Source organism: Eubalaena glacialis, chromosome X (genome assembly GCF_028564815.1).
Source record: "Eubalaena glacialis isolate mEubGla1 chromosome X, mEubGla1.1.hap2.+ XY, whole genome shotgun sequence".
Classification (NCBI taxonomy): Eukaryota; Metazoa; Chordata; class Mammalia; order Artiodactyla; family Balaenidae; genus Eubalaena; species Eubalaena glacialis.
This window is the reverse complement of record NC_083736.1, coordinates 34,956,625-34,973,170: the sequence shown is the minus strand read 5'-3', so window position 1 is coordinate 34,973,170 and position 16,546 is coordinate 34,956,625. Positions and strand designations below refer to the sequence as shown.

The following is a 16,546-nucleotide window of genomic DNA, read 5'->3' as shown; positions in this document are numbered from 1 at the left end:
CTAATTAAATCTTCAGCTTTGTCTAAACTACTATAGAACCCATCCTTTAAATTTTCAATCTTGGTTATTGTGTTTCGCACTTCTAGAAATTCCATTTGGATATTTTTCATACTTTCCAGTTCTTTGAGGAAATTCTTAATATTGTCTCAAATACATTAAGCACATACATTTTAAAGCCTATTCTGATAATTCCACCATCTAGAGCCCTTGTTGAGTTGTTCCCATTGTCTGTTGATTTAGGATAATGTTGTTTTGTCTCTGTATGTGCCTAGTTATATTTTATTGTGCATCCGATGATATACGTGAACAATTATGTATCTAATTTGAGGCCTAGGATGGTGTTTTCTTCCTCCAGAAAGAATTTACATTTGCTTCTGGAAGTTGGCTAGAGGCAATGCCAGATCACCTTAATTCAATTTCAGGAATTGAAGTGATTTAAAACTGAGCTTCAGTGCCTGCAAGATCAAGTTTTATTGTTTGACACCTTTTCCTAGGGTGTAATCCTTGGATTCTCAACCCAAAATATGATTGTTACCAAAATCTCCTCCTTGGCAGGGCATGGAATCTGATTATTTTACCTCTTGGCTCATAAGCAAAAGGCTTTGCATCTTCTATCCCCACCGGGGGAAAATATTTGTCCCAAATGCTCTGCTCGTGCTTCTAGGTTGCATGCTTCTCCAGGTCTTAGATGCATAATTCTTCCCCATATTATTAAAACTCCAATTCCTTTGAGCAAATGCTTATTATATTTTGCACAGCCTTTCTAATTGGCAGTGAAAGGGTTAGTTCTAATTACTTAGACCACCATTACAGAAGCCTTTAAATATAATTTGAGTGGTTTATAAAATGGGTCTAAATGTTTTATCAGTTACTTCTATGAAGAACACTTCTCAACAATAGAATCTATTAAGATTTGGAGGAAAAATAATTATTAAAATCTCTCAAACAGAAATTGCATATAGCTATTTTAAGCATAAATCCAGATATAAAATATTATTCATGAAAACAAGATTGAGGGTCTCATTAAAAGAGTTGAAAGATTTCATTTGGAAGTTTTTACAAATTAAATTTTTAACGCCTTTTTTATTTTATTTTTTCCTTACAATTATATAACTTAAAGAAAATATTTTTTAATCAAACACCATAAAAATACCCCAAAGCCCCTCTAGTTCACTCCAGTGTATCATGCAAATATAACTATCTTTTATATATGGACCACAGCATGAAAATAGTTGGTAAGGACTTTCCTACCAACAATTATTTCACATCCCTTTTTCCTTTCCAGTAGCACTCACTTTTCACCATAGAAGATGAAAATACCAAACATGTGTTTTCCCATAGGTTTTGCCAAGGGAGGAATCACATGACTCAATGTTGGCAAATGGGAGGGACCTCAGGAGAAGACTCCACGGGACTTCAAGGAAAGATTTGCCTTCCTAAAATAAATTGATCAACCCAAGTCAATGTCCATTTTTTTCATTGGATGCGATACCTTCATTCCTTGTGATACCAGAACTGCTGCAGCCACGTGTGGCCATGACTAAATATTGCTGATATGCTGAGGATAGTAGAATGGAAAGACGGAAAGCACAGAGACTCCAAAAAGTTGTTGAGCAACTGAACGTGGAACACCTCTACCTCTGTATTTCTGGCTATGCCAAAAAACAAATGTCCTTAGTATTTCAGCTCATCGTACTTGAATCTTCTGTTACTTGCAACCAGGATACTAACTAATAAAGCTATGGTGGTTTTAAAGCATGGTCCCCAAATTGTTTGACACTTGTGCCGTTGAAAGGTAGGCAGCTTCTAGAAGCTGGAAAAGGCAAGGAAATGGATTCTCTTCTCGAGCCTCCAAAGGGAACGTAGTCCTGCAGACTCATTTTAGATTTCTGACCTCTAGTACTGTAAAACAATAAATTTGTGCTGCTTTAAGCCACTAAATTTATGATAATTTGTTACAGCAGCAACACGAAGCTAATACAGTGATTAAGAACTTGGGTGCTGCTATCAGCCTCGTCAAGTTTAAATCCTTCTTCTACTACTTACTGGATATATGACCTTTGGCAAATTACTTAAACTCTCTGTACCTCAGTTTCATCTTGAAAGATGGGATGATGGTAACAGAACCAAACCTGCTGAGTTCTCACGGGTTTAAATGAGAAAATCCTTAGGATTATCTGAAACTCCGTAATTTTAAAATAAAGGTAACCATTGTTCTGCTAATATTTATAATTTGATTTAGTATATTTGTACCTTCTCTCCTACAAATTAAAGTTTTTTGGTTTTTTGGGTTTTTTTACATAGTCATGGAGGAGGAGGGGTGTAAGAGCATCTGCTCCAGGAGTTGTAGTGCATAGAGCATCTCATTTGATCCTCACAACCAGCCATGAAATAGGTGTAATTTTGTTTTCATACGAGAAAACTGAGGCTGTGGGAGGTTAACTTTTCCAAGTGACATAGCTAGTAAGAAGACAAACAAAGCAGCTTGTTCACTACACTTGCATTCACTACACTTATTTGCTGGATGATGATGCACTAATATGTGCAAATAACCATGGCAGTGGGTACTCATAACTACTGCAGAGTTTAGGCGGACTGACACTAGGTCACCCCATCTGACCCACACCGGCACAAATCCCAGCTCTTTAACACGCAATCCTGGTTTCCAGAAAGGTTGGAGGTAACAGAGAGACACTTCCAGCCGCAGGAATCCTGGGGGAGGGTGGGATGGGAGTGGGGGGGGGGAGGCAGGAAGGTGGTAACGCTGTGACGCAAAGGCGGGGACTGCGTGGGGAACGCCCCGGGCCATAACCGGGGGGCGGGGCCTCCCCGGGGCCAGTACGCGGCCGCGTAGCTAGACTTGCCCATCCCTCACCCCCTAGGAGAGCTGGCGCCACCATGGAGGAGTACCATCGCCCCTGCGACGAGGTACCGCCCCTTCACCGCCCGCGAGCGACCCCCGTCCGCCTCGGCGCTTAGTCTTGGCCGGGTGGTCTCCCGGCACCCGGCGGCCCCGAGAGTTGGGGTGCGGCGTCCTCCGAGCCCGGGTCCTCTCCTCGGGGCCCGGGATCCGCCCCGCCCATCCTCGGCTCCCCACCCCGAGGCCCTGAGGGTGGGCTGAGAGTCGGGGTGGCAGGGGCTGCTGGGAGCACAGGGGGCTGGCAGTGGGGTCGGGGCCGAGGGGTGGAAGGCCTGACTCGGGGTGCGTGGGGTAGGGATGGGGTGGAGGGAGCCGCCCGTCTGCAGGGCGGGCCGCGGGAATCGGTCTTCCCGGCTGCTTCCTCCGCCCCTTGGTGTCCCCAAAGCAGGTGCCGCATCCCCGCCAAGCGAGGCTCTGGTGGCAGAGCCGCTCCCGCTCCCGGGCACTCTCGTCTGGGTGGTTTGGAAGGAGGCGCCTTATGGATTAGGAGCCCTTGCTTACTGACTCAGGCTTCCCGAAACCTCACCAGAATCCCGTGATGTCATCTGTCATCTTCCTGTTACTGATGGGGGACTCTGACTTTCATGGCGGCTAAGTGACTTGCCCAAAGTTAGAACTGCCAGAAATGACAGATGCTCCATTTGAACCCAGACCTCTGACTACACAACTACAACTCTGGCTTCACTTTAACCACGATGAGGATGAGGCCTGTTGGATCCCAGGATAACCTGTGACAGGGCAGTATAAACAAAGACATCTTCTGTCCACTAGCCACAGGTGAATGGTGCGGTGAAATAAAAGTAGGCAGGCACGTGGTGGAGGTGCAGCATAAAATGGTGTATCATTAGACCCCTGAAAGGGGCTTCTGGACCATTCATCTTTAGGATGTGGGCTTCTGCAGAAGCTAAGACCACATTTAAATTCATTACTTCTGTGCTTCAGGTGGCATACACACTTCAAGGTTAGTGGTAAAGTATTCTTATTTTAGAAATTGAAGCACAAGCAATTTCACCCTCAAGAAGCACTAGTCTGCTGACTCCTAAGAGGTTCTGTACTGCAGTACCCCCTAAATACCTATATTTAAAAAGAAATAAAATTACATGTGTTACCATGGCCACCCAGTACAACCTGATTATCGGGTGACCTTCCAAATTGAAGTGGAATGGACATCCCATTTAATTTGTAGACCACTTTTGAAAATAGATAAGGACCTTATTTGAAGGTAAAATGACCATTTTAATAGGGGCAATTGTGACACCTGTTTTCATGATATTTCTGATTATTTAGGGTATTTTTATTCCTTTGTTGTTGGGGAATTATCTGGTGTAATTAAATGAGTTGAAAATATTTTAAATCTGTACTCAAGATGATACTTATTTTCAGAATTTACTTGGTTTTTGAACTGTTTTGTTGTATAGTGGGATTTACAAACATGCTGATGTCATACAGCACCTAAAAACATCTCTATGGAAACAAATCATGTACTACCTGAAGTGTTTTGGTTTAGATTGCAATCTTATCACATAGCCTAGTTCTTGACTCTAGGACATTTCCTTGTCATTAATGGTTGCTTTTAACTCAAGATTGTATCAAGCCACTCCACAGGAAAGACTAAGTTGCCAGACCTGTTATATTATAGGTCTATATAGATTATAGGTCTAACATATTATTTATATGTTATAAAGTGACATTAATTTGGAATGATCAAGTATTTTCATAACCTTTAACTCAGGAAAGCCACATTTTTGCCAAGCATAAGTTAAAAACAAAACTGAAACTTATCTATTCAGCATTCTTTTCTCACTCCCCCTCATTCTCACTTAGCTGCAACTATTTCCTGTGTACTGATAACACATCCTTATACCCACCTCCTATTTCCTGAGCTTTACAATCCAATGATCCTCAATCTCTGGTGTTCATCAGAATCACCAGTAAAGCACTTTTTTTTTCTTGTGCTGTCCATATCTATTTAAAATTTTTTTTATTTTATATTGGAGTATAGTTGATTTACAGTGTTGTGGTAGTTTCAAGTGTACAGCAAAGTGATTCAGTTATACATATACACATATCTATTCTTTTTCAGATTCTTGTCCCATATAGGTTATTACAGAGTATTGAGTAGAATTCCCTGTGCTATACAGTGGGTCCTTGTTGATTATCTGTTTTATATATAGTAGTGTTATATGAGTAAAGCACTTTTTAAAAAAACATAGTTGCCCAGGCTCTGCCTCAGAACTAATCAATCAAAATCTCCATGGAGTAGGTGGGGAAAGCATTTTGCGATTTTAAAGATGATCAAGGTGGGATTAGTAGCCTCAGTAGACTTAATGCCCCTTTTCACTGTGGTCTCCTGTCACTAAAACCTGTCTAGGCCAGCCTAGGTTATTCTGTGTAGCATCATAGCTACCAGGAAAAGGAAGTCTGTGTTGAAAACAACTTTATTTTTTGTTTTCCATCTTTAGGTCGGCTTCAATGCTGATGAAGCCCACAATATCGTTAAAGAGGTGAGTTACATATCTTGTTCATCTTGAAGATTGATGCATTGGTTGACATTTTAAAAAGCTGTGTTTTGACTTTCAGCACAAAGTTAGAAACCTTAGTATTAAAGCAAGATTTTTCATATTTATTCACTAATTCTTTATAGGGGTGCTTCTATGTTTGTTGTGTTGCATGCTGTCAGGCATCTTGGGGCTTACCCTGAAAGGGATGTTTAAATATTGATCTAGAAAACTGGTTTGCTGTTTTCTAAAACTGATTCTCTGTCTTTTGAATAAAAGAACTTTTATTCCAATGGGGCCAAATATTATTTTAAATGTTAATGCCCTAAAAATATATAGGTAAATTATATGTATAGTATAATAAACAGATAATTATAGTATATACATACATATATATATGTGTATGTGTGTATATATATATATATATATATATATATCAAGTAAATAAAAGACCCTAGAAATATCTGCTTTGGTTATTGTATGCTTTTTTTTTAGCCCAATATAACTGGAAAAATAGGGACTTCCAGTGGTTAAGACTCTGCACTCCCAATGCAGGGGGCACAGGTTCGATCCTTGGTCGGGGAACTAAGATCCTGCATGCCGCATGGCACGGCCGCGCACACACACACACAAAGATTGGAAAAGTAATCACTTAATATCTTTTAATATCTTTTAGACACTGATATGACAGTAAATCAAAATCTTCAGAAAAATATTTGAAATATGATATCTGGTCCTCGTGTTAGGCAAATAGACAAGAAGTTCTCTTTGGGACTCAGTGTTGGCAGAGGAACTTTAATTATTCTAGTGGTATCACATACAGACTAACTGTGGGTAAGGTATTTATGAACACTTTTAATAGTCCTGAGTCACTTTTAACTGTGCCAAATCCTAGAAAAAAATAAGCTGGCCCGGAAGGCAGGCTTGTATTGCGGGCATGACTGTTGCGTCCTGTGTCCTAGCAGCAGGCCCCAACTTCCTTTAGGCTTGGCTGGATTGGCTTGCCTTCTGGGCACTGAGCACCGTCTCAGTCCTGAGACCATGCCTTACCTGCCTGAATGCTTAGGGCACGAGCTCACCCGGAACTCACCCAGGGCTGGCCTCGTAAAACTAGGATCAACCTGAGGTCTGAGAGAGCTGGATAGGCACCTGAAAATCCCGCCATATTTTAATAGTTCAAAATCATGTATTAGAACTTCGTAGCCAGGAATATATCATTATTAAAACAAAATGCAAATGTTTTCGATACCTTGACAATGCAAAAGCACAAATGAGGGCAATGGGGGGGTGGAAGAAGGGATGGAGGTCATGGGAGGGCAGGAGTGATAACAGCCTCAAAGTGGAAAGTCAAGAGAGACTGTCCTTGGTGGATGGAACATGAAGCAAAGGATGCTGGGGTACTGGAGGAATCTTTTAAATAGTACCTTCTTCTTTACCCACATTATGAACCATATGAAAAGACCAAAGAGTTAGTAGAAAGAGAACCAAATATCACCTTTATTATTGATAAAAACTGAGTTGGAGATTGGAGCTTGTTTTGCTAACTCCCTACCTGTTCAGTTCAGACCTTGGAAGAGGCATCCAAGGGAAAGTTAGAGTCAGCAGAGAGAAACACTTAACCAGGCTGGTGCCTTTCGTTGGTCTGGGTGAAGAGGGAAGGAGAAACCAAATACCCAATCCAAGGCATTTGGGAGATTGGCTGTCCCAGATGAGAAGGGTACCAACCAGTAACTCACTCCACCTCCGTGGGGAGGAATAATAACAGGTGGGACGAGAGGCCAGGGATGATAAGGAAAAAATCCTCTGCGTGGAAGGAAACATCCAGAGTAGAAAAGAAACATGCTCCTAATAGTGTAAATATATTGAAGTAAAAATAGCAAATTCATTATATTGAGGGATGTGGGGAGGGGGGGCAGGAGGTGGCAGGTGGTCCTAGGGAACTAAATTTTCATCTGTCATAGCAGGAGCTCTAGGGATGTTGTCTATAATTCATCAATCAAGAAATAGCGATATAAACATTATTTAGAGATATGTGAGTGACCCTTAAGAGATGAAAAAACAGTTGTACCCTAAAAGTGTTTCTTCTGTGGAAGGGGGCTGGGGATGGGAAAGGGTGGGGAGGGGATTCTTATTTTTCATTGTAAGCTCTTCTGTTCTGTTGGATTTTTAAACCCACGTGCATGGGTTACTTTGATGGTTTGTTCAGTTAAAAGAACCATGCTTCTTAAAATGAGATACACATATTGAGTGGTGGCTAGGAGGTCCTAGAAGCCACTGGGTGCATTTTTTTTATTTAAAAACATTTATTTATTTATTTAGGCTGCGTCGGGTCTTAGTTGCGGCACGTAGGATCTTTCATTGCGGCGCGCGGGCTTAGTTGCCCCGCGGCATGTGGGATCTTAGTTCCCCGACCAGGGATCGAACCGGTGTCCCCTGCATTGCAAGATGGATTCTCAACCGCTGGACCACCAGGGAAGTCCCCACTGGGTGCATTTTAGAGCATCAATTTTACTTCCATACTTGCAAGAGGGAGTTAAGTAACATAAATAATTTAACACCATTTTCAAATGAAAACAAACTGATACATTATGGAGTCAAAAGCAAGCTTCATTTTAAATTTTCATATAAAATATGAGACTTGAAAGACATCTCAGGTTTGCCACAGCTGGCTTTCAGGTACCTGTGTATCCTCTTCCCTCCCCCTCTCTTCCCATGAGCCAACTGTCTTTGCCATTGAGGCATTCGAAAGGTGAGAGGGAGAGAGAGAGAGAGAGCGAGAGCTATTTGAAAACATGTCAGCACTTCCCAGATGATTATACAGTTTCAGCAGGCATTTCTGTTTTTCTTATCTTTTGCTGATCTCCTTATTTTCTTAGAGTCCTTCCTCTGAGCCCCTATGCTAATATATTTTTCCTGCTGAAGTCTTAGAGCCACTCACTTATTGGTGATATGCATATGTTTTATTTATTGTCAGTAATAGAATTTGCCCACGAACAAATTTTCATATAAAAAGTGAGTTACAAATGGAATTAACTTGGAGCTTAATCTAAAGTATATTTGATTCAGGATGCCCAGAGAGTATATCAAAGCCAGTATTACTTCAACAACAAACATGTATTGAGTGCCTGCTACGTGCCCGAGTTCTGAGTTTGGCCCTGGGAATACAGAGCAGGTTAAGGACCTCATTATCTAGTGGGCCTCCTGGTTAAGTGGTAATGAAGAAGGCTAAATGTTAATTAATAGTAATTAGCAGGGCTATTTACAGTGGCATCCACAGGCCCCTGATATTTCTGTTGTTTGGAGCAGAACTTGAAGCGGTCCTATTAGATAACCTGAAAGTAAACAAGGGCTCGTAGTTTCCCATTAAGGTACAGCAGTCTAGGGAGAGGAAGAGGTTTCCCAAAGGCCGTCAGCTTGGGAATAGTAAAGTCAGGATTAAATCTTTGTCCCCGTGACCCTTGGGCCACTGACCCTCCTAACTCTTCATGTTACATTCTAGGAGAATAATTTGAGCCATATTGTTACTTTCTTCAACCCCTCTAAATTTAATTTCTCTTTTTGCGTTTTACGATTAGTGAAGAGTTTATACTATCCAGCTTAAGAGTCCATATTAATTAGTGCCTCTACTATAGTCCAGTTGTAGTAAATGAAAGCTGCACACGTGCACATGTGTGTCTGTCTTATTAAGCTGGATTCTATAAATGAATTGAATGAGTGCTTTATTCTCCAGGCTCTATCACTTGAATAAAAAAATAATAGCAGCAAAATAAGTCAGAGGAAGACAAACACTGTATGATTGCACTAATATGTGGAATCTAAAAAAATCCAAACTCATAGAAACAGAGTAGAACGGTGGTTGCCATGGGGTGGGGAAAATGTCGGTCAAAGGGTACAGACTTCTAGTTATAAGATGAATAAGTTCTGAGGATCTAATATACACCATGGTAATTATAGTTAACAGTACTGTATTGTATACTTGAAGGTTGCTGAAAGTAGATCTTAAGTGTTCTCAATACACGCACACACACACACACAAACAAAAGGTAAGTATGTGAGGAAGTGAATGTGTTAACTAACCTTATTGTGGCAATCATTTCACAATATAACATGTGTCAAATCGTCACATTGTACACCTTAAACTGACACAATGTATGTCAATTATATCTCAATAAAACTGGAAAAAATAAAATAACAGCAGCAATAATGATGTAATAATATCCGTCATTACTTATGTGTTTGCTCTGTGGCAGTCACTGTGTTGGAGCACACAGCTTTCCTTATCTCACCCCATCCTCACAGCAGCTTGATAAGATGACGCTGTTATCCCTGCTTTAAAGATTAGGAAAATAGGGGTTTCAAGAGATTAAGTCACTTGCAAAAGGTCACACAGGGGTGGCTGAGGTGACCTTAAAACCTAAGACTGTGATACTAAACCGGTGCTCTTAATCAAGTATCAGAAGTGGATGCAAGTAAACACCGTGGAAAATTAACTTTCTCTTTCTAGAGTGCCTAAAAACTAGCGTTTGTTGATGATTTACTTTTAGTGGCAGGTGTGCTTGTTGTTTGATAGCTAAGCAGTTACATAATATGAAATAGGATATAATTATTATACATGAGAAATAGATTTTTAAGTTGGTCTCATCCTCTATTTCTAGCATCTGAAACCTAGTTCAAATCCCAGCTGTTTCAAAGCCATTCTTTAACCAATTGATATCACCCTTTTAAAATCTCCACCCCCCCCATAATCCTTTTATGACATGACTTACCACCCTTGATTAGTCTTCCTTGTATTATAGAGTTATTTTATTAGCTTCTCTGCTAGACTGTTAAGTTCTTTACAGTAGAGGCCATGTCACATTTATCTTTATATGGCCTGTAATATCTCATAGAGTGAGATAATGCATGCGGAAATGCTTTGAAAATTCTACAACAGTTAGAGATGATGCATAATAAATATTTAACAGATGCATATCTTGTAAGATGTTTTATTCGATTATAAGTGTATTTTATGTTTTGAAAAAATTTTTTGCTGCGATATGTGTATACTTTGTTTAATTGTCCTCTGCCCTTTTAGTGTATAGATGGGGTCTTGGGAGGTGAAGATTATAATCATAACAACATCAACCAATGGACCGCAAGCATAGTGGAGCAATCCTTAGCACATCTGGTTAAGTTGGGAAAAGCTTATAAGTATATTGGTAAGTATCGGTGTCCTTCCTCACTAGTTTACTCACCTTTGTTCCTGTGGTTTTTCTCTGAATTTACAGAATGTAAATGAATGATAGACACTCAAGTTGGATACTAATAGGGGGTGAAGGACTTCTGACTTATTCATCACAAAAATAATCTGTGATAATACCTAAAAGATGGAGATCTTTCACAACTCAAAAGCAGTTTGAGCTCCTGCCAACCATCTACTTGTCTTGGTAGCATCATCTTTTACATTTGCATCGGTTATCTTCAGTGAAATTCCCTCAGCCCTACTGTCTTCCTTTCATTAGTGCCATGCCTCCTTACGTGTAGGACTGTGAAGTGCCACACAATACTTGTAAAGTGGAATATTTTCTTTGTTTCTGTGTCTGAATTATGCCCATGGGACAAGGCACATAATTTTGCCCAGATTTTTCCTGCAGTACAGTCACCATTGGTTATGGCACTGGGCAGCAAACAGACTGGACCCAGTGGGGTCAGAATCGTGCTGGTAAATAATCAAGATGAGAGACTTATTTTTTTCTATCCATTCGCTGAATGCTTTGTTTTCTGTTATTTTTATAGCTTTTAGAGCTCCGAACTCAAACACTTAGATATCTTTTCCTTTGTTTGTAAGTGTTCTCACTGTGCAACTTTATTTTTAGTGACCTGTGCGGTGGTCCAGAGGAGTGCATATGGCTTTCACACAGCCAGCTCATGTTTTTGGGACACCACATCTGATGGTAAGAGACTTTAAGCTGATTCAAACAAAATCCAACTTCTAGTAAAGTCAAATAGTGTACTTGTTATCGAATCCTTATTTATCTCTAATTAAATTCCCACAAGACTTTATCAACAGAATTGCTTTGTACCTAGTGACAAGTATGCCATCAAATAGGAAATGTGAAGATTTAACAGATTGCAGGAAATATGATATTAAAACCTATGAAAAATGTATATATATATATTTCCTGGTAATTCTGATGTTTTGCTGGTATTTCAAAGTCCTTTTGTTGTGTGTTTTCAGGAACCTGTACTGTAAGATGGGAAAACCGAACCATGAACTGTATTGTCCATGTCTTTGCCATTGCTATTGTCCTGTAACAGGCTAAAAATGTTCGGCCAAAACCATTAACAAGAATTTGTCACTGTATCCTTTCTAAAAAGAGTAACAGTTACTTATTCGTGTGGTAGATGACAAGTGTGCAATATGCTTCAAAACTATCAACAAAAACTGAATAGTGCAAGCAAGCAATCTCATAGGAAGTTGGCAGATTATTCCATATAGCATCATTTAAATAGGAAAACCTCAAAATTAGCAAAAAACACAGAAATATGGCATGACATGAAAATACAATCTTATATTTACACTGGCTTTTCACTAATAATATGTACCTAAGGAGATGGGGAAATCCATTCAGATAATTAAATTCTCTTTCAGCTAGAAAAGTTAACAGGGATAAATATATGAACAAAAACACTGCAAGGATAAATGTGGAGAAAATGATAATAATTAGTTAACACTTCTTAGTTTTTTATTTCTCCTTCTTAGTTGTACATATGATTTAGTGGAAAGTAATTCCATTCTTTTTTTTTTTTTGGCCGTGCCACGCAGCTTGTGGGTTCTTAGTTCCCCAACCAGGGGTTGAACCCGGGCCCTCGGCAGTGAAAGCACAGAGTCCTAACCACTGGACAGCCAGGGAATTCCCTTAAATCAGTTTTTGAAATTTCAAATTCTTATTTACATTTGAGGGCGAATTAAATCAGGTAACCTGAATTCCCTAGGTAAACAAAATTAGTTACAGTGTATGATGAAAAGTATATGACTCTAACAGCTGCCTTACACTTCATTCCTTCCATTTGGAACAAACATTTACTGAATGTTATGAGCTATTTCTCTGCTAATTATAGTTATCAATATGCTGTTCAAATTCTAAGTTTCTTTTGGTACCTATTCAGTTGGACAACTAACATTTATGTTTGGGAAGGAAAAAAAAAAAGAGTTGTTTTACAAGAGAGGAAAAAAGTGAATCTGGTTATCCAGGTAGAAGTAAGCAAAAGAAAAGCACTTATTGCTGACAGAATTATAGATGTAATTTTAAGAATTGCTCCTAACAAGCAAAAAATGCATAAAATATGCAACTCTTAGTTAAAGGCCTTATTAGCAGTATAATATACAAGTAGTAAATTTTGTCATTACTTTAGTTACAATCATCTGTAAATAATTTTAAATACTTATTATGTGAGGTTCAAATTGAGTGGAGTAAAGTAAATTAAACGTATACAATCATTAGCAGGTTATTGAATATCTCAGGGCTTATGAAATATAGTTAAATTTATTAAGAAAATAAAAGATGAAAAATTAGGGTACACAGCTGGCCACCAAATGCGAAGTCAATTTGCTATTTAACCTTGAAAACAAATCAATTTTGCATATTACCACTAACACTAATACATATAGGGAGTGGAACCATGATTCATTGAATTCTGGGGGGAAAGAAAAGCTTAGTGTTGACAATATTAAGATAGTATTCTTCTAGGAATACTATGTGCATGTTTGATATTTTTGCTGAGTAACAATAATTGTTCAGTGTGTAAGAAGAAGATGAAGAAAATACAAGGATAGAGTTTAATGCGGTGATCTACATTTTGGGCACGTCAAAATTTATCAGTCATTACCTTTATGTTAGTTTACGCTGCTGGCTTTTGTGCCTTGAAGATTATAATAGTGACCAAAATACATCTGTGCAGTTAAGGCTCGCTTTTCATTATTGTTATTGAAGCCTGATTTTAAAAGAATAATAATCAAAAATACCTCGTGAACTTGCTATCTGCTCTGTTTCTAGTTAAAATGTAATAAAGATTATCTTCCTGCACTGTACGTTTGCTTCTGGATGTTCACTGAATAGTTAAAGAAATGGCATTGTCTTTAAGAAATTCTAAATAACAGGAATGAGGAAGAGAAATGAATGTCAGACCACACAGATACATTGTACAGAATAAATGCCATTAAAATAGCAACCCGAACCCAGTGTTCACCATTACAACATAAATAACAGCTCCTATTTTATGCCTTTTATTATTTTTAACAAAAAGTTATTTTAAAAAGTAGTATAAAATATATTCTGTAACTATTTATTAGCTTTTAATAACTATTTTTTGGCAAGGAATTTTGTCCTATTTGTCAACCTGCAATCGAGTTGTTGCTGTTTGTTTTTCATTAAGGACTTTAAGTATGTAAAATTAGCATATTCAGATGTAAGTACTAACTCGGATTTTTTGTAAAGCTATAATTTTATGTTTGTAAAGTACCAGTATACAGCCCTAAATGATGGCAACATCTCATTACATTTTCTGTGGTAAAAAGTACTTTTTTGCTCTTCTTTCCACGTTAGGTGTTATCTAATTATGAGTCACTGAAAGCATTTTCACCACCTACAGTCATCATCACATTTTTAAGGTAATCTTACGATGCTGTGGATTATATTTTTAAAGCTTGAGTAAAAAACCTTGTCTATCCTTGATAACAGTTTTTTAAAAGTGGGAGAAAAATCTGTGATTTTTTTTTGTAGCAAAGGAACTAGGTCTTTTTTATAGCAGACACCAAAGCAAAGGTTGAGAGATGAATTGAAAATTTCACTCCATGTGCTACAATCTACCCAAGGGGAACTTGTTTTATAATCTAGAAGGTGGAGCTATACTTGTGGCTAAAGAAGCTTATAGTTTCAATGTCTAATAATTCAGTAAAATTGACCTTTGCATACTTACTAAATTCCCTATAAAAGGATCTTAAGCATTCAGCCCTTACAAGATTTAGATAGCCACCATCAATATACATTAACCTCAGTGGTCCAGGAGATTCTAGCCCACCTTGTCTAACTGCAAATCCCGTATTTCTCACTGTGGTCCCACTCAATGTCACCCCATGTCATCCTTGGATATGTAGGATATATTGACAATCCAGGCCTAATTAGAAATGGCCCCTAACTGCTTCATAAAGAGTATCTCTTCCCAAAATGGTTTCTAAGGATCTCAGAGATGAAGCGGGAACTTTGTACAGACACTCGCAGCGCCACCGGGATGGTATGTATCTTCCCTATAGGACACGAAACGTGGGCAACTATCCCCACTCTGGGATGCTTTAAAGGTGAAGCCTATATGGGGAAGTTTCTTTGCAGTTCTGCCTAACCAGGTCAGGGAATCTGATGCCTGGGCTTATCCAGTAATGTATATTCAACTTTCTTCATGCCAAAATAAACCTTTTTATTTTACTGAATGCTGTGTCTTTTTAGATATTTTTATGTATGCCCACTTCTAACTTGAGATATTTCAATCTGGGTTTCTCAGGGCAGAGTTTTACATGAGGCAGTATTATTACTTAATGAAAGTTCTGTTATTTTCATCCCTATAATGCCTTATGGAGAAAATCTCCGTGAAAATTAATAGACTGTATCATGTACCGACCTTTTCTTAACCTGTAATTTTGTAGGCTAGGAATTTGGATTAAGCTGCATGAGCTAACATAGGCTTTCACGGTTAATACTCATATAGAATACCACCCAAAATGATCAGGATTAGAGTAGTGGTCTCTGAATAATTAAATTAAAGCAAACTTGTTCTGTAAAGGGCCAAAAAGTAAATATCTGAGACCATTATAGGCCTTTGCAACTACGCAAGTATGCTGTTGTAGTTTGAAAACAGTCCAAGACAGTATGTAAATGAATGGGCACGACTGTGTTCCAATAAAACTTTATTTACAAAAACAGGTAGCAGGCTGGTCATAGTTTAACAACCCCTGTATTAGAGTAAGAGGTGTTTCCTAGCCACTTAAAAAATTATACCTTAATAATTTGAGAACTTTTTTTCTTTTTGTTGTTCTCAGTTATAAACAATGGAACACAAAGCACTTTTATATGTTATGTTTTCATTATCTTGGACTCAGAGACCTTACCAGTAAACCAAACCTGTACTCTCCTTATTAAAAGAAAGAAGGGCTACAAATCAACTTCTCCAAAACTAAAGTATTCCTTTTTTGATGTATATCACCTAACTTTTCACAAGTTTACAGATAATTTTATATCTTATTATCTTGGAGTTCATTTTACAACCTTAGTTTAAGGAACGTTATAATAAAAAGGTTAACGTTTTGTTATTTACTGATTTTTGCTTTTTTTGTGGCTGAGATGGACTCTATTCTACCCAGAGGATCATCCATGCCTACTGGACATGGCAGTCGTCCATTCAATGCCTCCTCTTAGAAATCACTCACACACACACACACACATGAAACTGCACAGCCCACAGATGAAATGACCCTGCCCCATAGTTTGGGGAAGTAGATGTTCTTTACCCAGGAATGGCTACATATTGCAGTAGGCATGAGCACCTGACCCAATGATGGTTTATCCATGGATTGATTTCTAATCCATAAGGTGGCTGGGATACATTAAGCCAAGCAAAGTACTGATAGTTCTCTCTGAATTTTGAATCAGAAAATACGGAGAGCATTATTCAATAGGAGAAAACGGGGGCAGATGAAAAGAAAAGCAGAAGTCTTGTCAAGGACTCATCCAAGTTTTCTTATTAGCAGAACTGTCATCACAGCTGCCCTCTCCTCTCGCTACCACCCTCCAATCCAGGGAAGACAGACCAAACTTCCAGTACCAGCGACACCAGCAGCAGTGTTGAGAATGGTGTCAGCAGCAAATGTGGCAGAGAGAGCGGTATATTAGGCAGGGAGCTGGTTGATGGGAATGGTCTGGTAGATGGCTTAGAATCACCAGCATAGGGTGATAAAAGAACAGAACAAAAACCTGTATACAAATGTTCATAGCAGTGTTATTAGTAATAGCAAAAAACTAGAAACCACTTTGACCATCAATGGGTGAATGATTTAACAAACTGTGGTACATACGTGGACTATTATTCAGAAAACACA

The 16,546-nt window shown here is 38.7% G+C and overlaps 1 protein-coding gene across 1 annotated transcript; it reads left to right on the top strand.

Annotated features, from left to right (window-relative positions):
• The first annotated feature begins 2,825 nt into the window (after nt 1-2,825).
• On the top strand, nt 2,826-13,489 carry DYNLT3 (dynein light chain Tctex-type 3). Its single transcript, XM_061178569.1, has 5 exons — nt 2,826-2,928; nt 5,383-5,424; nt 10,493-10,616; nt 11,274-11,351; nt 11,636-13,489. Exons 1-5 carry the CDS (start codon nt 2,899-2,901, stop codon nt 11,710-11,712), a joined length of 351 nt encoding a protein of 116 aa, XP_061034552.1. The 5' UTR covers nt 2,826-2,898; the 3' UTR covers nt 11,713-13,489.
• The last annotated feature ends 3,057 nt before the right edge of the window (nt 13,490-16,546 follow it).

What these genes read in the sequence shown, in the direction of transcription:
- DYNLT3 (XM_061178569.1), top strand. Translation starts at nt 2,899, where the DNA reads ATGGAGGAGTACCATCGCCCCTGCGACGAG. An exon ending in CCCACAATATCGTTAAAGAG is followed by an intron (nt 5,425 to 10,492) that starts GTGAGTTACATA and finishes CTGCCCTTTTAG; the next exon opens with TGTATAGATGGGGTCTTGGG. An exon ending in TTGGGACACCACATCTGATG is followed by an intron (nt 11,352 to 11,635) that starts GTAAGAGACTTT and finishes GTGTGTTTTCAG; the next exon opens with GAACCTGTACTGTAAGATGG.